A 22,598-nucleotide genomic window follows, 5' to 3' on the forward strand; every position below is an offset into this window, starting at 1 on the left:
ATACGCCTCTGACCATCATCGACAATCCTTCCACTTCCAACGTAAAAACGGCTGATATATTTCTCATTTTAATAGAATATTTCCCATTTTAATAGGAAAGTACAGGAAAACATGTGTTTCTTAAAAAATTGCGGTGAAATCAGTTCATTCTCCTTAATCACTAATAAACTTTCATGTCCCCTCAGAGGGGACGACCGAGTGCAAAGGGTTAAAATATGTTCATAAAATATTATCGTTTTAAAACGTGTATTTCCGTAAAAACAAATTTTTGTAATTTTTTCTTCATTATGGTATATTGCTTATACATTGTATATGCCTACACAGGTCAGAAAGTCAAAAATGCCTAGGCAGTCGAGAATCTCGGCTCGAGAATATGCGAGATCGAATTTCAGCTGTGGTGAGAGCAAGAAGGATAGACTGACATTCGCCGCCTTTCTCGAATCTACGAAGCTATACGAAACGCCAAAACTCATATACAAGGTGGTTGGCATTAGTGTGTGTGAGTGGTGGGGCAGTTCCCTTTGGGCACGGGTCTGCCGTCTGATAATACTCCACTGTCTTTTCCAATCCCTCCCATAATGAACTCACATGGATTTACGTACCCCCTCAGCTGGCTGCCCATCAATACTAATTCAGTGCCTAGTTTCTCAACTAACCGCCATTCATGAGAAGAGGCCGCTAAAATCAGCTCCGAATTTTCAGGTCGGTATGACAGTCAGATTCGGTCGCGAAAGTCCATAAGGTGAAACGTCTATTCATATATCTCGTCTGTGGCAGAGAATAGCTGTTGTAATACCGACCTGCCGAATCGGCGAGGTCACGTGCCGTGTCTACCCCCTTAATATCAATATTTATATAAGTTATTCAACATTTCATGATTGTCATTGCACATATAACGTGTATATATTTCATCTCCTCTTACTTTACGCTTTTTATTGCTTTTTATATTTTATGATTTTCATAAACAGCCAAACAAGGGATCATGTAGCTAGCTCTCTTTTTACCCGATTTCAGTACTTTCCTGACGCCTTTTACGACGCGCATGCGCTAAAACCTTGCCTGTCAGATAGTCTCTATCTAATGACATTGCATCTAGCATTTCAGTCGTGCGACAATTAGAAGATTGTCGAGAAGGAAAAGGGGATGCGTTTGGTGTATTATATTCTCCTCAAACGGAACAAATTAATGGAGCTTTGTGTTCGTCACTTCACATTGTTTCTAACTGTTTCTGTCAGTTCAAGGAAAGTCCAATCCGATGTTATTTTTTTCTATCGTGTATTGACGATATGTTGACAAGCGGTCAGCTGTTTCCGGTCTATGAAAATACAGGTGGTTCAATAGAAACCCACGAAAAACCCGGCTAATTACTTTTAATTAAATAAGTGGTAGTTCGTCTGCTAAACCAGAGTATATAAAGAGTGTGTGATGAAATTTTAACGCGTGGTAAATTTTCCTCCCTTAATTTCCTTTCGGTTGTTACGGATAATGTTGAAACAAGAGTTTGAAGCACGCACGCCGAGAAATGCTGATAACTCGCACACGAGTACACCAGACTCAGGAAGTAACGACGTGGCCAAGGAGTCGAATCAGAGGCTTGCGATAGAAGACAAACTGGCCAGAAAGATGTTTCCGTACGCCAGGGAAATCTGTTTTTTCCTTGCAGTCACTTTTACCGCCTTGACCGCCCTTCATAGCTCGTAAGTTTTAGGTTATGTCAATTCTCTGGTAAAAAATTCATTGTGATTCAACGTGACATTGGTTTCGTGCTAAAAGTAATGTAACATCCAAGTTTTTGACATCGTGGAACAGATGTTCTGTAACTTGAAAGTATTATAAAATACAAGTATTTTTCGACAATAAAAGTCGATTATGTTGTTCTTGGTAAATTACATTTTATACATATTTCTTTTACATGTTATGTACATTTATTATTTTTATTGTAGACCTCCTAAGATATCAAAGCCACCGTCAGCTAAACCATTTTTTAATCAGAGCTCGATTGTCTTAGATTTTTATAAAGGTCATCTAGGAGCTATGATAGAAAGAGTTACTGAAGCAGATTTTAGTTTTGTTATGTATTATGCTCCTTGGGATGCAGAAAGTCAAGCAGTACGTCCGGAATTTGAAAATGTTGCTCAGTATTATCGCACACAGGTATAAAAAGTATTTATAAAATTGACTCATATCATTGTGTACAGAGTAATTTGCAAGCAAAAATTGTATAATCTTTTAAACAGACCCTTCAAAATTCAATTTGAATCTGTATAAAATATATATTATAAGCTATCTACAACATCGATACTCAGTTGACAACTAACTTGTGTCATTGATAGTTTTACTTTCTCTAGATTATTATATTATTTGTAGATTGTTTCACATTTGATAATATAGGTAATTCAATGTTTGCAGAATATTCTGCATTTAGTTATATAGATTAGACATTGTAAAATTAAAAACAATGTTTGAATTTTAGATATTTTTTGCTGCTATTAATTGTTGGCATCCAAGCTCAGAGTGTAGAGCTCAATATAGCAAAATTCAAAGTTATCCATTGTTAATGCTTTATCCATCAAGGGACTCTGGCATTGAATACAGGGGTATTCGTACTTGGCCATACATGATTCGTTTTCTTAATGCAGTCATGAATCCAATTGTTAGAATAACTCATACAAAACAGTTGATAGAGTTATTTGTGAATTATGATGTAAATATGAATAACTAATTTGTAATTCTAGATTGCTTTAGAGAAAAAGAAAATAATTTATTATTGTTATTGTAGGCTGTGGTGGTAGGTTATTTTAATTTCACACGGTTGGATAGAACTCCGGGTTACAGAGAATTTTATAATGCTGCTATACGTGTATTAGAAAGAGATCCTAATAGAGAGCTGGCGTTTGCTATCGTCACCAGTGCATTGTCTAGTGAAAGAGACCATAATGTTTATAAATTTCCATCTGCAAATTTGCTCATGTGGAATGAATCTTTCGTAAGTACGAGAAAACATTTTATATTTACATGTATGCAATGGTATAAATACATGGGATACATAAAGCAAAAACATTTGCATATATAGCACAATTAAATGAGTTTGAGAATTGAAATGTGTAGAGGTATCCAGAAGACTCTGAATGGACTTCCGAAAACATATTAAATTGGATTAGCAACTCCATTCATCAATCAGCACTATGGCTTCAGCCTCCTGGGATAAAATCACTAACATTAGCACCATATTTGAAGGAAGGACCTGTACTTTTTCTCTTCACACCTCGCAATCCTTTACACCCTGAAAATTACAATTACAATCTGGTGCGTAGTAAAGTAAGCACAAATGCAATCTGAAGGATATGTAATAAGTATTACATTGGTCCTTTAGATCAGAGAAATTGGACTGCAAGATTATGTCTGTGTAGATAATCTGATGGCTAAGAATATAATTGAACATCTCAGTTTTAATCGTCGCACAGCTATTGCCAGGCATTTTGAGAAAAGTAGACAATGTATTAAGCTCTTAAAGGAAAACAAAAATCAGTCAAATGAATCGACTGTCAGTGTTTCTATTCAACGGTGGATTAATGATAGTTGCTGTGCTAATATTGTCATGAATAAATGTTCTGTATGTAAGAAACTTGAATTAAGCAATGCAGAAAGAGAAGCGTCCGTTTGTAAGCTTGTTTCCAATAAACTTAATCATGTATGTAAAGGTGCAGATATTTTTAAAATTTCCACCATGGAAGATCTGCAAGAGAAATACGATGTCTGTTGTAATAAGGATTATGTAACAGTAAAATTACAAGAAGGATCTAAATTTAGAAGGTACAAAAATGTTTAACTTAAATATCATTCTTTAATTAATAATTTTTATTTTATTTTTAGCCAAAGATACAAGACATCGTTAGTTACAGCAAATGATTACGATATACGATCTGCAAACGCAATAAAGCAAGCATATTTAAAACAAGATTGTAAAAGGTGGATAACTGGAAACAAGTATCATCAACCTGTATTTCCACGTGATTCCCCTGAACATCCTAATATAACTCTAACTGAATCAGTGTGCAAAATTAATAAAACATTGGCATTGATAGCAATCGATAGTTTGCATTATTTCCATTTTGCAGAAGGTCTTGGAATAGATATTCTAAAGAAGAAAGATAAGACTGCTGTTGTTATATTAGATTCTGCTGTAAGTTTTATACTTTTGTTTTGTCTTTGTATCATTGTGTATATTAATCTGTAATTATTTATTGTAGCATGAGAGTCAATATGTCATGCAAGGCGATTTTAATCGATATACACTTATACAATTTATAAATAATTATACTGAAGGTTTTTTACAACGTACACTACGGTCTAATAATTCAAGGCGTTTTGTTCAAAAGTTTAAAAGCAAAACCAATTGTGAAACGAAAGACGATCAGAGTATATGTATACCGGAATTAACGACAGAAACCTTCTTAAGTACTATTTTAGATCCAACAAAGGTAACTTGAATGAAAACTTAACACGCTGCAATGGTATATAATAAAACTATAATTAAGGAATATATTAACCTTAATGATTTTTCTCACAGGATGTGATTGTAATGTACTACTCTCCTTATTGTGCATTTTGTAGTGCAATCTCTTATATATACTTAACTGTGGCTCATTACTTGCGCGAAATGGATCATCTTTTATTTGTAAGAGTTGATGGTGATAACAATGATCTACCATGGGAATATAATATGAATCGATTTCCATCTATTCTTTTTTTTCCTGCTAAAAGGTAATTAAAATTAAGTTGATTGTAATTGATTTTTATAGCAGTTTTACTATAGTAAAATTATCTTTATTTCAGAAAAGAGGATAGCACGGTGTATCCGTTTTCTCTGCCAATTACCATTCCTAATTTCATTAATTTCGTTTTAGCGAATTTAGATGGAGATTCGCATGTCGAGGCACTTGTAAATATTTGTCAATCTGGAACCGGTGAATTATCAGATACGTGTATTGTTCGAACACGTTGGCTGTGCCTAGATATCATTCAACAACTACTTAGAGATTATCGAAAACTAATAAGACACGTAAACTTATTAGGAAAAAAGAATGCTAGGAACAAGAGAAAAATCATTTTACTAAAGCTGGCACATATTAAGGATATACACTTGATATTAGGTTCCACTACCGATCTCAGAGAGGATCAACACAAAGTAAAAGTTATCAGGAAAAAATATAGAAAATATTATAAAAGTATTAGGTTAATCGAATTAGATAGTAAAATGAATAGCCATCAACTTGAAGAAGCTATTCTACAAAAAAATGTTTTTGAAAGAAAAACAATTAAAAGCGAATTGTGATATCAATTTAATAATAGATATTTTCTGATAAATGTTATGTTATTTAAGTTCTTTAATGACCTCATACTAAATGTACAGTCTATACCTCACAAAACTTTGTATTCTGCAGAAGCAAAATGTGTCCTGTTGAAGTTTGAATGTCTTGTGCAAATGAATATGATAATATATTTAAACAATTCTGTGTTGCTTTTGTGAGTATATGTTCAAAAAAGATGTACGTTTTTTTTATGATTTTGGTACAGAACATTCCTTTCTAATACTCAAATTGAATATTTACGTACACCTACGTCTGGAAAGATCTTCAATTTTGTATGATGCGAAATAAATTACTTTAGGCTATTATATTAAGGTAATCGAAATGATTTTAGTTTTTTATTGATAAATTTATAACATTTGAATGATTATAAGACAAAAGTGATAATGAAGATAAATTTCAATTATGGAACAATGCAAAAACTTGTGCACTTATTATATTACATATGGTGCAGAAAATTTCTGCTATATACTTGTAAAAATATATGATAGTAAACATGATTTTAACTCTTATTTTATTTAAAAAATTTTAGTAAAAATTTTTATAAAAGGAAGATATTTATAGTTACTATTCTTGCAGAAATTTTCAGTGCATCATAGTTTTATGCGGGGCGTGTACATGCAGTAGAATTACTCATCATTGATTAATATTCATGATGTTTAATGCTAGAATAGAGAAATAAAATTCATACTGTCATAAACCTAAGGTAACAAGAAATGACATATGTAATAAGCTTTAATTTTCAAAACTTGTTTTTTGAAGTGTAAAATTTAAAGAAAACTTAGTACTTTCTGACTCTCTAATGTGAAATAAAAATTCAATTCTTCTATGCCCTATCTTCACCTAGTATGCTATGTAATTCTAGCATACGTTTACTAAAATATGTGTTACTTGTACATTTGTGTAAATATTGTTATACACAATAATAATAAAAACTATATGTTGATATATAAAAATAGTGTAAACAGTTTGATGAATAATAATTTACTCATAATTATATAATAAAGAAATGCAAATAATGAGGAAATGGAAAAAAGAAACATTAATACCTGTTACAGTAATTTCAAGGAAAATTGTAGAAATTTTAATATTATTTTCTAGTTGGACAAGAGGAGTAATGGACAGTATAATGTATTAAATAAGTTATACTATGACTCATTGAACTGTTCAGCACTGATTTTGTTCCCATTTAGATATGTTATTAAGCAATAAAGCTTGAGAGATACGCATTTTTTTATTTGTACTGAATCTCCAATTTTAGGGGTGAATTAGCCCCCCTCGTAGAGGAAACCGCGAACGATGGAAGGGATGAAATCGGTTATTTCGTCAGGGCACCATTTTTCATTTATAAATAAGTTGGTGTGATATAGGTAGATGTACAGACAGATAAGTGAAATAAAAAGGTAGACATAATAGGAATATTATATAATAATTATATAAGGTTTTTGTAATTATAACCTGTGATAAGATACGTTATCTTAAATTCTTTGTATATATGTAGTAGTATTACATAATAATTATATAAGGTTTTATATAACTATAACTTGCGATAAGGTACGTTATTTTAGTAATGATCGTTATTTTAAAGTAAATAATTTTAATAAGCGTTCGCTTTATAATACATGTTTCCACTATAATATATTTTATCTGCAAGATATTTGAAATTTTTGTTGATAAAATAATTTTCGAAGGGCTGTTTCATCCCTTAAATTTGAGATTGGATACAAATAAAAACGTATATGCCCATATAGATTTTAGTGCTCAACAGCATATCTCAAGGAGAAGAGTGTCGGATACTTTGATAATGCTCCTAGCCAAATTATAGATTGTAGTATCATAACCTTATATGTACGAAGATCGGATTAAACGCGTGATAAAATAGCGTGGGCCGAAAGTGGCCGATGGGTCGCGTAATCTTGCGTTAGTCATTCCCCCCGTTTGCCTGATTTATTTATGGGTTGGGCTACTTATTCGATGTAATGAAATTCCTAGTAAAATGACGCGTGATAAGAAACCTGTTTCTTCTATCGATTCACTTGCTGATCTCTGATCAATGCATGACACTGGACCAAAGAATTGTTAAGTATATTCTTAATAGTTTTCATAGTATTTACAATGGTGTCAGAATATCATTTTAATTCAGTATTATTGATTTAGCTGTAAAATTCTTTACTTATAATATATGTATATCATATTACATTATAATCGATCGATTCAGAACAGTTTTCAAAATTTTGTATACAATAAGATGATTGATATTTAAAAAATGCATTTAAGAGATTTTACTTTGCCGCCTTAGCAATAAAGTACAGTTATGTTTTACGAGATGCATAGACACGAGAAAGGCGTATCTATTACGTGAATATAAATAAGTTAAACAACTGTAATTAGAAAACTGGAACTCATATCGGTTTTCATTAGAAAATCTAAAGTATTATTAAAGATCATAACAAATCTAAATAATCAAATTCACGATATGACTGAGAAACTTCTTCATTTTAACCGTGTATTTGCAGATTCTGATAACATTTCGCACTTTTCGCAAGTTTAATTACATAACAAGTGTAACAAGAAAATCAGACGATTCATAAAAATGGCAGAATTAAGATGGCGCGATGCTTGATCTGACATTATTAAACATTCCGGTGAAATAGTATTTCAAATACATACATACTTACGTTCAAGTACTTACTCACGTTCGTATTTATTTATTTTTAATAAATTATTTTAAATAAAACAGGATTTCTATTTTCAAAGCGTTGAAAATAAAGCACTATTTTAAACATTTGAGATGTTTACATTAAACTCTCGCTCGACTAGAATTCTTATCGTATATTTTACGTTGCTAGACAATTTCCATTGCCAAGGTATAAGATAAAGATAAGTTCATTCATCGTTACGTTGAGGAAAATAAGACATATTAACCGTAATTGTTCTACTATTATTTTCATATCGGTATTTCAAAAAAATAAAATAAACGAAACATTTCCACTACTCGAAAGAGCTTATTTTAAATAAATCGATATTTCAATCAATATCAAATAACATTATTGTAAATAAAAGATTGAAGTATTACTTCGAGTGGTTTAATGTTTCTTGTTCAATTTGAATTAAAATTTGTCCGACTCCGATCGTCAGCCCCTCCTAGCGGCAGTGATCGCAAAACGAACCCAAAGAACCTTGGCTCCTTTGGAGCCTCCCCTCTATGTAGAATCGTAACTGTATGACTGTGTGTACTGTGCCGCTGACAATGAGCCGCGGCGGTGACTGTGATAAGTGATCGCGTACCCTTCCTCGTCGCTAAACGCGTAGTGGCAGTGGAGAAAGATAGTACGTCGGCCAAGGAAAGAGTCTACCTCTTGATGACTCGCGCTTTACGTAGGGCGCAACGTAGCCGGAGCTCACAATTATGTTCGATGTACCGCCCAAGTTTTACGAGCTGTGTCGCCTTTGTTTATCGTCGGACGGTGTCAAATTGTCCATATTCAAGGAGGAGGGCGCCCAGCGGAACTTCGCCGACAAGATACTGACGTGCCTCTCGATTACGGTGAGTCTTGTTCAGAGTTTTCACCGGGTCCTCGTGCCGTAACGATGATAAATCAGACGCGACCATCTGTGGTTCTCGCACCAGTAATGTGTCTCCCTCTCTCTCACGCGTACTCCTATGTCTCTTGCTTCGTCTTACCCAGTCTGCCTTCGTCTACGTTGGTCATCGTCTCTGTTTCTCTTGCTGTCTCTCAAGGGTGCGTATGTGTATGTGTATGTGTAAGTGTGTGCGTGTGTGTGTGGTGTGTGTGTGTGTGCGCGTGCCACGGGAGAAAGTTTGGCAAGAGATGTGTCCGCGAGATAAGCCGACTACTCACGGGGGCATTTAAAATGGCAGTGATAAGCTCTGCTCCTCGCTTGTGCAGAACTCATGGAGAGGGGAGCAGCTCCTTATTTAGTCGGCCTGTTATCAGGTTTCACACGCGGATTCCACGAGTCGCTGTCACATTTCACTCTGCTCTCTGCGTGTTATTATTCTTCTCCCTGCGTGTTTCATGATTTCTTCTTGTACACAGTTCAATCTGCTCTTCTGGAGGAAAGCTCTGCTTCCGTCCAACCTACTTTAAACAAAAATACTTCCTATTCGGCACTGCTGTCTTTACTATAAATCTGCGTAGGAACTATACCGAATTACGCATGTTCGTATTTTGTTGGCCTTAAAGTTGAGAAATTATTATTTATCGTTTTAAATGAATCTGGAGAATTGTTAAAATATTATAAGTTATGACTAAACGATCGATAAACAAACGTAATTGTTTATCATATAAACAATGTTTATATTATACATTCTACTATATATATTATATACATTTAAAACTTCACTTTATTTTTATATCATCAGTTTTTGTTTAGTTTGAATTCTAAAAATAAGCTTGCTACATGTAAATGAAAGAATAAATTGAATTAAATTTATTATAAAAACATTATTGTCATTAGTGTTAGTAACATAATAAGTAGTAGAATTATTTAAGTTGTAGCAATGTAAGACCTTTGAAATAGAGATACAAGAATATTTAGGTTGATTGTAAAATCAATCTAGCTATTGCAATTTATTCAGGTAAAAGATGGGGATTCTTTGCCACCAATTATTTGTCACCGATGCGTGTACAAATTGGATGTACTGCACAATTTTCGTGAAGTGTCACACAAATCTGATGTCATACTCAAACAGTACCTGGATTATGCCAAGCAGTTATCATCACACGATGATCAGGTATTTGTTAAGTAGTTTTTGCATGCAAACAATGAAAATATATTGCAATGTTTGTTAAGAGGAGTCATTAGATGATATAGACGTATCATTTGTTAATTCAAAAATAAAAATTAGACTAATATACCAACGGTAGTAGTAGCCATTTGATTCCAAGTAATGATGCAATTGTGAATGTGCAATGTCTGATTGTAGATAAGAATGCTTCAGCACATCTGTATACCATATATTCCAAACACATTTGTAATACGTGTAAGATACCATTCATTTGCTTCTGTACCCTGATATGACACTAATTATATAAGACATTTCAAGGTTTCCTTTGATGCAGTCAACTTTAACCTTATCAGTTTGATTCTGATTGTCTTGTAGAAAAAATTTTACATGGCTAATTATTTTCTTGCAAGTTAGTTCTGAACAGGTGCAAGGTACAAATGTCAAGATGTTATCTTTAAGTGTTTGTGTTAGATGAAACCTTGTGTGAAATCAATAAACATGTGTTTATGTGTATTTTGTTAAAAATTAAATGCGAATGTATTTCTCTGGATTTACTTATTATTGTTAAATCATTTAATTGTACGATAAAATTGTGTTTTGTTGTTTACATTACAGAATACTTTATTGTTTTCACTCGCATTGATTGTACTAGTTTGATGAAAATATAAACTATAAAGTACTAGCAAATATTAGAAAAACAATATTGATTTGTTTTGTTTCAGAAGTCTTTCTCCACTGCCAAAGTAGCAGGTTTAAGCCCACTACAGTCATTTCTCCAATTGAACAAAACATTGTTCAATGAGGAGCCTAACTCTCCGGCCAGCATTAATCAAAACATTATACCTCAGACGCAAACGCATCATTTGGAATTACGCACCAATGACATGCCTGAGCATGACAACGTTAAGTGTGAACCAGAGGATGACACGTATTCAAACAGTTCCGATCCAGACAGATTAGAAATAGAAGATCGGGATGAGCAGGATACAGAAGGGGAAGAAAATGGTTATGATATGACCATTAACAAGAGAATGAAAGTGGAAACAAATTATGAAGAATCGAAACCAAGTACCCCTAATCACAGTCCAGTGAATAGAATGGACACACCAGAGAGCAATTGCTCAGATACAAATATCGATCAGGAAACAACAAAACTGTGGCAAGCATTAGCAAAGTAAGTAATACATTTTTAAATTCTTTCTATAGTGTGCGTTTGCAAAAATATTTTGTATCGTGTAAAGTTAATAAGAGTGTAAAGAAATAATATATCAGTGTTGAGCGTTCTTATTTATTTAGTAAATACAAACTTAACTAATCTTACAGTCCAAACATTCAAACATGCTTTTGTATGCTTAACACATTATGGTATTAAATGAAATATTTGATTAACTACAAAACTGTTTACCATAGTATATATACTTTTCCATCATTGTATTACTACATCTATGTAGTATTTGAGCAACACATCTTTTGTTTTACTTTTCATATAGCAACAGGAGTTTGGAGATTACAAGGACAAATGGTGACAAACTCAATAATGGATTTACTGGGGAGGCAACTAATCTTCTTCGTTCTTTAATCAACAATAGACAAATTGGTATTACTGCTGTCGATTCTGACAAAGTATCGCCACAAATTAGGTTTTACAGGGACACTCAAGGGACAACAATCGAACGTACCATACCCGACTGTTCTATTCTCGGCAATCGTACTAATGTCTCGTGTATAGAAAATAAGGTTTGTATAAATTACAGTATTATATATAATTAAATTTTTATATTGTGTCAATGTTTATGGTTGTGGGTGTTTTAAAAAAAATTCAAGAATGCTGTATATCCCTCTTGGCCTTTCCAAATATATTTTTAAAATAAAAATAATAAATTGATATTAATGTAATTTTAAATCTTAGTACATGTAAATAGAAATAAAATCTGACTTTCTTTCGAAGTTATAAGTTCAGGCAAAATTTTACGACTTATGAAAAAACGGGAAATCTTTGCTTTCGTTTATGTTCATTTCCTTTTGATCCTGATCTTCGTGCAAATAAAGTTTTTCCATGGGAAGTCCTTGCAGTTTATTCAATGCAAATACCAGAAGAGATCTGCAGGTATAGAAAAGAAGACAGATCAGGTGACCCTTGGGTGTCAAGGGATCCCTTTGGGACTATTCAGGTCCCATCTGCTTGCAGGTAAGAAACGTGGTAGGCCTTGTAGATAATAGATAACTGAGAAGTTCTTTGTGATAGGCCATAAGCGCAAAGCCCACCATGTCGACCCACTGTTAACAGATGTTCAGATAAGTTTGGTTTCTATAGATTTTAAAACGTGCTTTGTTCCGCGCAAGGAATTCTTCAATTTTGTCTATAATAAGAAACAGGGCTGGTAGTATCCTTTGTGTCACTTTCTATTCTATTGGCTTTTTGTCCTGATAAGAAGTACCTGTAAGGAATTACTGCAACTTTTCCAAATCCTTGGAAAAGTACCTGTATCGACCGAATTTCAAACTACAAATGTTCCGCATTTGTAGTTGAGTTTAGTCGACTAGAAATTCACATTTAAATAATTATAATATATATTTAATTTATGTAATAATAAATAAATGTTTTTTTTTATTGTACTTAGGGTACTTCCATGGATAGCAATCCATCTAGCCCCGCCAGTATTGGACGAAAAGAAACCAAGGGTCGTAGAAAACAAAGTTATCCCAGTAAAGCTCCTATGAGTCCAGATATTGTTAATTACCAACATGAACCTAATGAAGAACAAGCACAAGATTTTACAGCATGGACCAACAAAATGAAAGTTAAGGTATGTTTGTCGATATAAAAATCGCGATCACGAAACACCATGTTTAATTTAAATATATTATGTTTACTGTTGTCATTCGTAGGTAGAGGATCAAAAACAACAATTTGATCAACACAGTGGTAATATGGCAAAAAAGGTTGACATGTCCTGCACAAATTGCGGTACTATGACCACAACTATTTGGAGAAGAAATATGAAAGGGGAAATGGTTTGTAACGCTTGTGGACTTTATTACAAACTGCATGGAGTAAATCGTCCAGTTACCATGCGAAGGGATACGATACACACGCGTAGACGTAGACCGAAAGGCGAAAAACCAACGAGGCATAGAAGTAAGAATTACAGTTGTTTTTATATCTTATATATATTGTGATTTATATCTTATATATAGAATGTGTATTATAATAATAATAGTAATGATATTTGTTACCTGTCTTTATTATACTTTTCAGAAAAAGGAGATACAATTTTGGCACCGCAATCAGAACAAATGGATGCAGAAAGTGCAGACATGTTAGCGGCCCTACGACGACAAATCCAGCCCCATTTAATGATGGCTGCGTTAACGCCACCGCGTTTATCTGGTGCCCATCCACCACCCCCCGCCGCTCAACTTAATTATTCCCTTCCTTTACCTAGTTACATGATGCACGTAAGTATCAAACGATTCAATGGCCTATGATCGATGGAGTATAGAATTGTCTATCTAATGTCATTTTTGTGGCAGCATGTAAAAGCAGAAGGACGAGAACAGTGTCATTTATCTGCGGAGGCAGAAGAAACAGAAGAGGGAGATGAAGAGAATGTTTCGGATGTGCCGCTGAATCTAGTTGCGACGTCATTATCCGAAGAGACACACTGAAACACTTTGGCCAGCTTCAGAACGACTTCGCTAGGTATATATAACAAAGAATCTCTAGACAGGGTAGTCTGTCCAGTGATACACAGGGCGTAGAAGACGAGATTGTTCTCCTTCTCCTTTTTGCCACCAGTTCTCGTCCATGAATACCCCTTATCAGCTCTCTGTTCTCTCTTTTCTCTCTTTCACGGTCTCGAGAATTTGAGGTGGTAGAATATTGGGATATATTTCCCGTGAGCTACCAAGCCCGTGGTGCAGAGCGCACGAAGGAACGATGATATTAAATACGCAGTATTAATTACGTGGTTATTCAAATTATGTACATATATATACATGAATACGAAGAATATTTTTATACAAAATTTTCTACGCTTGCAGCTAGAGAGCGACGGGCGATCGTTGTACATACACGCGCAAATTGTTCTTTCGGTGTCGCACGTATTTTCGCGTCGAAAAAATGGTGGTCGTTGTCTGTTTTCTTAGTGACGTAAGGAAATCCGTCACCAGTGAAAGTGTCTAGAACGGTGCTAGATTTACTGTTCGGGAAAGTTTAGAAGTAAAATAAGAAAAAAAAAGGATTAGTCACTAAAAGATATTGACGAACAAAATTTCACCGTTTTGTTCCACGGGCTTTTAGCTGTCAGTGACGTAACAATCATAATACTCTCGTTGTCTTGCGTAATATTAAGCTAAAAACGACTCGGCTGAACTCAACTAGTGAGCAAAAAACATGTATTTTTTAATCGGCTTTAATAAGGAACGTAAATGTTTCTCGGGTTAAGAAGGAAAAGAATAATCAGAAAAACTAACAGAACAGAAAACGGTTGCATGATGTGACAAATGTTTACTAAAATACCCGATACGTACTCAGTAATTTGAGCTTCGTCAAATTACGTTTATGCCAGTATCATCATATTCTAGTGGCCTTTCAACGATTTATCATTTTCCTCTTCCTTGTTAGCTCTTATCTTGCATAGTAAGTGCAGATAATTTACTTACAGATAAAATCTTAATTTAGACGATGTAGGTACTTTTTTTACATGAGCACGAGACTGCCGGTGTAAACACATTTAATACTGTTTCTACCTTTTACGTATTATCTCCCCCTTTCCCATTATGTATCGGAAGGCTTCTCGACTGTTGACGCAGTCATCAATAATTTGTACTTAATAGGCAAAGCAGCGCACCACCATGTAAGCTAAGACTCCGAAAGCAATAAGAAACGCGATGGTACGTAGGATAGATTGTCGTCATACAATACTCGTTGACATGCTCTCTCGACGACAATTAACAAACATACAAGAATTTCAGGAAGTAATACTTAGATAACATTCACTTGTATGCCGGATGTTAAAAGTAACAAATTTTATTGCTCCACAGCTACTGTAGGCATCCATAAACCTCGCAATCTTTTCAAAAATTTCTTCCTTAACTCTTGTGTTATTGTATGTCGTGTTAGTCTTATTTTGTTCGTATTATAAAACAGGAATCGATATCTCGATGATGATAAATAGAATTGCTTGTTATCGAGCATAATAGGATCAAACTTTCGATTTCCGTCATTGATTAACCCATTATTTCCCTAAGGGCTATCACTGATCTATTTTTTTCCAGAATGTACAGATCTTGTGTTAATAAACAGGTAGTAAGCAAACCTAAATAGCACATAATACGATGGCCAGTGCATCTACTCATGTATCGTTATATCTAACATTGTATACCTAAACAACTTTGCCAAAAATAGATTTAGTCTATGTAACATAGAGTATAGTTAAGGGCATACGATAAAAATTAATGTTTTATCTTTCTCTTTCACGTCATGCACAATATTTACACATTTCTCCTTCATTTTTCCCCTTCTTGTGTGTCTTCTTATCAGTGATATCTCTTGGTCAGCTGCTTTGTAGAGCTTTTAAATTTGCTTACAGTAATTTGTGGAGCAACTTAGTGTTAGTCATTATCAAAGGAGCCTTATAAACGCACTCGTATATGTATATATGTTATATATTATTATACGAGTTCAATCGATACCACAAATCAGTGCAGTTTCTTTTTTTGTTCGTTCATCTTTTTTAAACTTAAAGGTCAGTTTTTATATACATTGTATATATGAAAATCAATGATTGGTTTAAATGATTTACATTGTGTAATGTTCTAGTTTCAATTAATGGGGAATAGTATGTATATAATGTATTTAAGGAATAATAATATACGCAATGTATTTCAAATCTACTGGAACTTAATTTCTAAACGAGAAACACACTGTGAATGTGGTATCCCAATATTAATAACACGAGTATTGGAGGAAGAGACATAAGCGATGATGAGATTTCTTACTAGTGCGATCCGAATTAGAGGTCGCTAAACTTCTCTCATGCGTCGAAATGATTCTTCCATTTAGTACGTATTCAATATATTTCTTGTTTCACAAGTAGATCGAAGAGTGTCATCTTTTAAATAAGTCTTGAAAAACACAATCTTTGTGTCTTACTTGCTTTCGCTACAGGAAGAGTTTAACAAAAAAAAGGATATTTATTTCAGTCTTTTTACATCTGCTTTTCAAACATCCTGCATCTTGTTTATTATTATAAATTAAACGATTTAGCCAGTTACAAAAAATAATTTATAAAGTTTTTTAGTTTATAATAATTGGTGAGAAACGAAATTTAATTTGCAAACGTTTTCCTGCGTTAAGTGTGACACTTATTTAAAAGATACTTACCGTTTTTAAGCTTAACATCTCCTTAACAGGGAATGAAACTGAAAGTAAACAGGTATTAAAGTACGTAGGATTTGATACTTTGTCAGTCCTAGATCGCCAGTTTTAAATTATGTTGACAAAACATTGTGTAGCATACCATTTTAAGTGTACCATACGCGAAGAGAATGAATTAATTTATGAATAACATCGATAGAAGAAGAAAAAGAAATGGGCAGTTAATTCGTTAGGCATTTTTTTTTCTTTCAATTATACATTGGCTCGTAGTAGTATATTAAACAACATAGAAACATAACTATTATTATTCTTATATATATATATATTTTTTTTTATTATTATTACCAACGTAGGCGCGTAAGTAGAATATAGGTTTGAGCTCTCTACTAATTCTGAAAACTAGACGATATTTTTTATAATTATTAGAAACGAGGAGTCGAATATTGCTATTATATTATGGAATATCAGTTGATTAAACTATAATGATAATATGTCCTTTTTTCAAAGTAAGATTTAGTTGCAAGGTCGCCACTCGAATGGCTCGTTTTTAACAATGGTAAAAAAAAAAGCTGAGGCTTCTTATAGATTTTTTTTATGTATCAGTATTCTACGCGTTTGACTTTAGCTGTTAAGAAGTTTTAACCAACACTACTTAAAATGATCCCCGACGGCGAGATTTGTCTTACTTAATTATTAAATTATTTAGTTATCTTCTCCGTTCCCTTACCTTATACCCCACCCCAAATCCCTTCCTTGTTTTTGTACGTCTATTTTTACATAAGCGATCATCCCTGAATATTATTTAAACTATAATTTATTGTATTCACTGTTTTTTGCACCGACGTTTGCGTAAGACATTTGGCAACGACTGGCTTAATTTATTGTTTCTACATTGTACTTTATATACGAGTTTCACTCTTTTTTTCTCTCTTTCTTTCTTTCTTTCTTTCTTTTTTTTTTACAAGTAATAAGTTCGTATGATCAGGCACTGCGCGCATATGGTCATTTCCTCCAGAGACACTCGACATATGCTGTACGAGATGCGGACGGTCAATGCTTTAGGTGCCTTCACCTGGCGATTTAGTTGAATACAAATGTTCAAGTAATACTACTAATAATAACAACAACAATAATAATGTTAATAATAATAGTGTGTACAACGTGCGTGTACACGACTAACCGCTATTAACGCGTGAACAATTCCACCGAGTCGTTCGCTGTTACGATTCGATCCAACAAGATTGTAAAGTTCTGCTTGCAACCCATTGGCTTGATAAGCGTGTCTCTAAGATTTGCATACCTCTACGGTTTCGCTGACATGAAAAATCTGATTTTCTACACGATGATCGACAGTTGAATCGCAGACGCGAACTTAATTGTTAGAAACTCGGCGATGCTGTAACGCGGAGCCGGTGGGTTGGAAATAGATCGTAACGACTCGAGGTGCTTCGCCACTGCGCGGTAATAGCACGAGAGCTTGTCTTTTTGTAAAGCGACCGTGACTACGAAGTATCTCGTACAATAATGAACAAATGTATACGAAAGCCTCGAGGACGAGAAGAAGAAAACAAAATGAAAACGACGCATAATTGTACACGACAAAGAGAAGGGGTTTTTGCGAAACGATAAAGGAGGGCCATCGTCGACGCCCTGCTCGTCGAGAGAGTAACTCGCGGGGTTGCATTAAAATCACCGACGCCGTATTTGTCGTAATGTATTTTCAATGATACATTCATGCATTCGTTTCGTAAAAAAATCTTCATTCTACCGATTTATTACGATCGTCTCGAATTCCTGTAAACTAGGATTACGAACTTACGTTCATGTGAACTTTTTCTTCTTATTTTTAATGATCGCGTGCTATCGAAGTTTATTCATTCAAATGATTGGTAAACCTTACGTTTAGGGGAGGCAGCTCCGATGACCTTGACCTTGGCATACGTTGTCAAGGTCACCTTCCTGAGTAACATCCAAGAGGTTTTAGCCGTCGCTCGTTTTTTATTAAAAAATTATTAGCATATAAAGATGAACACAATTTACAAGATAACATATTTATTTAAATAAAACGATTATATTAAAGTATATTTTATTAAAAATGCGTGTTGGTATTAGTTAGTATAGTTTTAAGAAGAGGTCTGGAAAACCCCCCCGGTCAGCGAAACGAATTTAATATGATACTGTTTAACTCGTGGGGGATGTTTTATTTTATGCTCTGCAGGGCTCATAGAACTAATAACTTTTTAATAAAAAACGAGAGGTAGCTATAACTTTCTGTGGGATGCTCAAAAGTGTAACCTTCATAAACTGTGTGAACGTCAAGGTCACATTGAGTATACGTATACGCAGCATAAAAAACGAGCGACAACTAAAACCTCTTGGATGTTACTCAAGAATGTGACCTTGACAACATATGTCAAGGTCAAGGTCATCACAGCTGCTTCCCCTAAACGTAAGGTTTACCAAATGATTTATTACGGTAAAATCTGTTTTTGTCTCAAACAAAAAGACTCATTGTTGACACAATACGATGAATAGAGTTCTAATGTAACATCTTTCACATAACAGATGCGTTGTTAGTCGTTATTTATGTTCGTGATAGTCGGTATCGATGAAATTAATTGGCATTAACCATCTACATTGTTGGTGAAACGTTCGTTGGTGATTTTAATGTAACCCAACTCGCAGCACTGTTCCGTCCGTCTGCTTGACCCATGGGCGTTCTGATTTCACACCCGGGTTCCTCCAGCGGGACTCCTAAGTCACAATGTATGTAACGTAACTCATAAGTAACAGAAAATGGAACAATAACGCAGAAGAGGTATACGCGTGAACGCGCATTGTGCAGAACACGCAAACCGAAAACGCCAAGACCCCTTCCCCGGTTCTACACTGAGTATTAAATTTGTACTAATCGACTGAGTATTATTTTTATATCGAGCGTAATATTAATGGATAAATTAAATGCGAGGCGGAATGGTTATACCGTACGGTGAAATCTGAGAGAATTAAGTAAAGCAGTGGTAACGATGCGTTTTTTTCTCTTGTTTTTTTTTTTTTTTTAAAGAGGAACGAGAAACGGGAATACGATAATAGCGTACCAGTGGACCATTCCGTTCCGAATGAACGAAAAAAAAGAAAAAAGAACGCATGTGTCTGATGATTGTGAGTGCCCTGATTACAATATTTTGTATACAACCGTGAAAAAAACCAAGCAAGCAAACGAAAAAAAATACAAAAAAAAAAAAAGTGAAAAACTAGAAGCAACAAAGAGGAATATTATAGCGCGGAAGATTGTAATAATGCGAAAGTTCGTAGAGCGTTGCGGAGCTATGGTTGGCCAGAAGCTAAACTTAATGCTGATGGCACGGAAAACGCGTCATTAGCAATAGCGGGAAATAAAAAATTACTTTTGTATCCACGATCTATGACATAAGTTAGTTCGAGCTAAGGCCAGCAGCTGTTGAGATTATTCAAGGTTGTGTATATCATTATAAGTATTTTGAATTGTTGAATAGTAAATAGTGTAAGCGGTGGCTTGAACGGGGCGACGTCCCGCGCCCACGGATAAACCAAGAGACGTCGCGTCGTCCAAGTTCGGTCTCAAGTATTCAAATGTCAGACTTGTTTTTCCCTCATAAATAATGATAATGTTTACCCCGTGCGATCGACCTGCTGAGTTTACTTCGTCCGTGTGTTTTATACAGTCTGTCCGTAATCTCTAATACAATCGGAGAGAAAACGATCTCCCGTACAAAAATAAATCAAGAACGTAGAATAAAATTTTTCCGCGCAAGGTTTCGTTTTCAAATAAATCGGCTTTGAAGATTCTCGACTCTTGCTTCAGTACAAATCACCATTCTCTAAAGATTCGACGGTTCAAGTTTGAAAATAAAGCCTCGTACGAATCAGTTTTGTTCTATATTTACGACTTGTTTTTGAGCCAGAGGTCGCCTCTCTTCTTTTTTATTCCATTCTGAATTACAAGACTCTCTGTACATACATATATACACACACGAATATGTAGTGTGCTTCATAACATTTACTTAATTCAGTGATGGACGAAGACATCAAAATAATGAAAAAAGTTCATATAAGCATACTGTTTGTTTCTAAATTATAGTTACTTTGTGCCTCGGTAATATATAGCTGCTTATCTTCATAAGAAATGCTTGAAATATCCACCTCCAGCTTCGATACAAGCTTGTAGTCGTCATTTTATAAAGTTTCTTAATCTTTAAAAAAACTTCAAGTATTTCAATGCTGGTAATAGACATTGAGTAAATAAATGTTTCAAGTGACCCGGAAAATAGAAATACATTGTGATTAAATCTTAGGAACGAACAAGTCAGGCCATAAATCCTGCACAATCCATCTATTTATTAGAAATCGTTCATTTAAGAACTGGTTACTCGACTGAAACGTATCAGTGTACTGTCATGTATAAACTACATATAATATACATCTAATGGAACTTCTTTCAATATCTCATGTAACTGATTACTCAAAAAATTGACGTAAGATTGATTTATTAATTCTTCGTTAAGAACAACAAGCAATTATTGAACATTGTATATAAATAATTTAGTAGGATCAGTTATACTAGTTTCATTTGTAACTAAGAATCAGTGGAGTACAAAAATGGTTCTAATTCGGGAACAATGTCAAATAGAGCACATGTTTATATGGTGTTTTTTTTTCATTATTTTTATATCATCTGTTCGTTACTGAAGTAAATAGAACATGTTATGAAACACCCTGTATAAATACATATTTTAATATCGTGCTGTAACGAACCGTGGGTCCTGCACACGGAATCGTTGAGACGTTTTAATTTATAAATATCGAAGCACATTATACAGAACCTCCCATGACAGGTGTACCTAACTTCGATTAACTTACGAGTCTAACTTGAAACCATCGGATGTTATTTTAATTTCTAACGTGTCTCTCTCATTCTATCCTATTTGTCCGACTCTATCTTTCCTAATTCAGACTAACTTTAAATCTCTTTTTGTATTGTAACGATAAGCGGAAAGCCTGTTAGACATTTTAAGCTATTTATTGGGCTCCTATGTGATTTGTTGGAAATTATTTTGAGATAACTTTTTCTCTACTATTTCCGAGACGACACGTTACGCGTAGAGGCCAGCAGCGGCGGTTCGTTGACGAATATTTCGAATGAAAAGTAAAAAAAAAAAATTGTAAAAAAAAAGAAAAGAGAGAGAGAATTGTGATCACTCGACGTCTCTTATTTTGCGCCTACCGCCTAGCTAAGTCAAAGAGTATTGCGCGGAACTGTGTTTGTTGACGCGTTTGCCTTTGATTTTCGACGATCAATTTTCAGTTTGCGAGACGAAAACCGCGAGATGTTGTTTCAATTTTTCGCGCGAACATGTCGACGCAACAGACACAGGCGATCAGCGGGCAAAGGACCAAAATGTACAACAATTACGTTTGCCCTTTCTTACGGTTGGTACCGATTCGTTTTTATAACGTGTAATAAAACGATCGAAGCTGTAGTATGTATCGGAAGTCCGAGGATTTTTAAGCGATGTTGACAGATTATTTTTTGGGGAGCATCTAATTGCAAGGGCATTGTTGTGATACTACAGATGCAGCTTCATTGAAACTTAAATAAAAAATAATGCGTTAACGATTCGTTACGATTAATGTTTATTACCATTAACAGCGAATATTGTATAAATTTAATTTTTTTATATAAAAATTTACTCAGAAACGAAAAAAAAAAGAAGATCTTGTCTGTTTATGAAATTATGTACCATGGTACATTATTTTTTGTGTAATGCAATTCAATTTAGAAAATTGCTTTATCGAGTTACAAAAAAAGATACTCCTATTTCCCTTGTCTAGTAAACAAAACAAACGTAGCGTAGATAGTTATTCTTTGATTCGCTTCTTTCTCGTGAATTAAAATTTGAAATTGAGCGGAAACAAACAACGTAAGTCATTTTATGTTTTATATAAAATAAAGATAAATGTGTTCGTAAAAAAAGTAATCTTTTTACTTTTATAATATATTGATTCTTCTATAGATCCGCGTATAAATTTATAAATTTAATTCTTATTAATAACA

The 22,598-nt window shown here is 34.1% G+C and overlaps 2 protein-coding genes across 4 annotated transcripts; both read left to right on the forward strand.

Moving 5' to 3' along the window:
- The first annotated feature begins 1,092 nt into the window (after positions 1 to 1,092).
- Positions 1,093 to 5,775, forward strand: LOC122400752 (thioredoxin domain-containing protein 11). Of its 2 annotated transcripts, none has more exons than XM_043402379.1 (10): positions 1,093 to 1,697; positions 1,944 to 2,154; positions 2,474 to 2,704; positions 2,780 to 2,986; positions 3,109 to 3,306; positions 3,374 to 3,813; positions 3,874 to 4,183; positions 4,251 to 4,481; positions 4,571 to 4,764; positions 4,837 to 5,775. In XM_043402379.1, exons 1-10 carry the CDS (start codon positions 1,486 to 1,488, stop codon positions 5,333 to 5,335), a joined length of 2,733 nt encoding a protein of 910 aa, XP_043258314.1. In that variant the 5' UTR covers positions 1,093 to 1,485; the 3' UTR covers positions 5,336 to 5,775. The 2 variants fall into 2 exon arrangements, with proteins under 2 accessions (XP_043258314.1, XP_043258315.1); XM_043402380.1 differs by having other exon boundaries at positions 4,908 to 5,114.
- Positions 5,776 to 8,618: 2,843 nt separating this feature from the next.
- LOC122400779 (transcription factor stalky-like) lies at positions 8,619 to 22,238 on the forward strand. 2 transcript variants are annotated; one of them, XM_043402429.1, is made up of 8 exons: positions 8,619 to 8,916; positions 9,973 to 10,128; positions 10,845 to 11,296; positions 11,613 to 11,859; positions 12,744 to 12,929; positions 13,012 to 13,261; positions 13,382 to 13,581; positions 13,657 to 22,238. In XM_043402429.1, the coding sequence occupies exons 1-8, from the start codon at positions 8,779 to 8,781 to the stop codon at positions 13,789 to 13,791; spliced, it is 1,764 nt and encodes a 587-aa protein (XP_043258364.1). In that variant the 5' UTR covers positions 8,619 to 8,778; the 3' UTR covers positions 13,792 to 22,238. The 2 variants fall into 2 exon arrangements, with proteins under 2 accessions (XP_043258364.1, XP_043258367.1); XM_043402432.1 differs by lacking the exon at positions 9,973 to 10,128.
- The last annotated feature ends 360 nt before the right edge of the window (positions 22,239 to 22,598 follow it).

Source organism: Colletes gigas, unplaced genomic scaffold, assembly GCF_013123115.1.
Source record: "Colletes gigas isolate AHSC1104 unplaced genomic scaffold, ASM1312311v1 Colletes_gigas_Sc00020, whole genome shotgun sequence".
In the NCBI taxonomy this organism is placed as follows: Eukaryota; Metazoa; Arthropoda; class Insecta; order Hymenoptera; family Colletidae; genus Colletes; species Colletes gigas.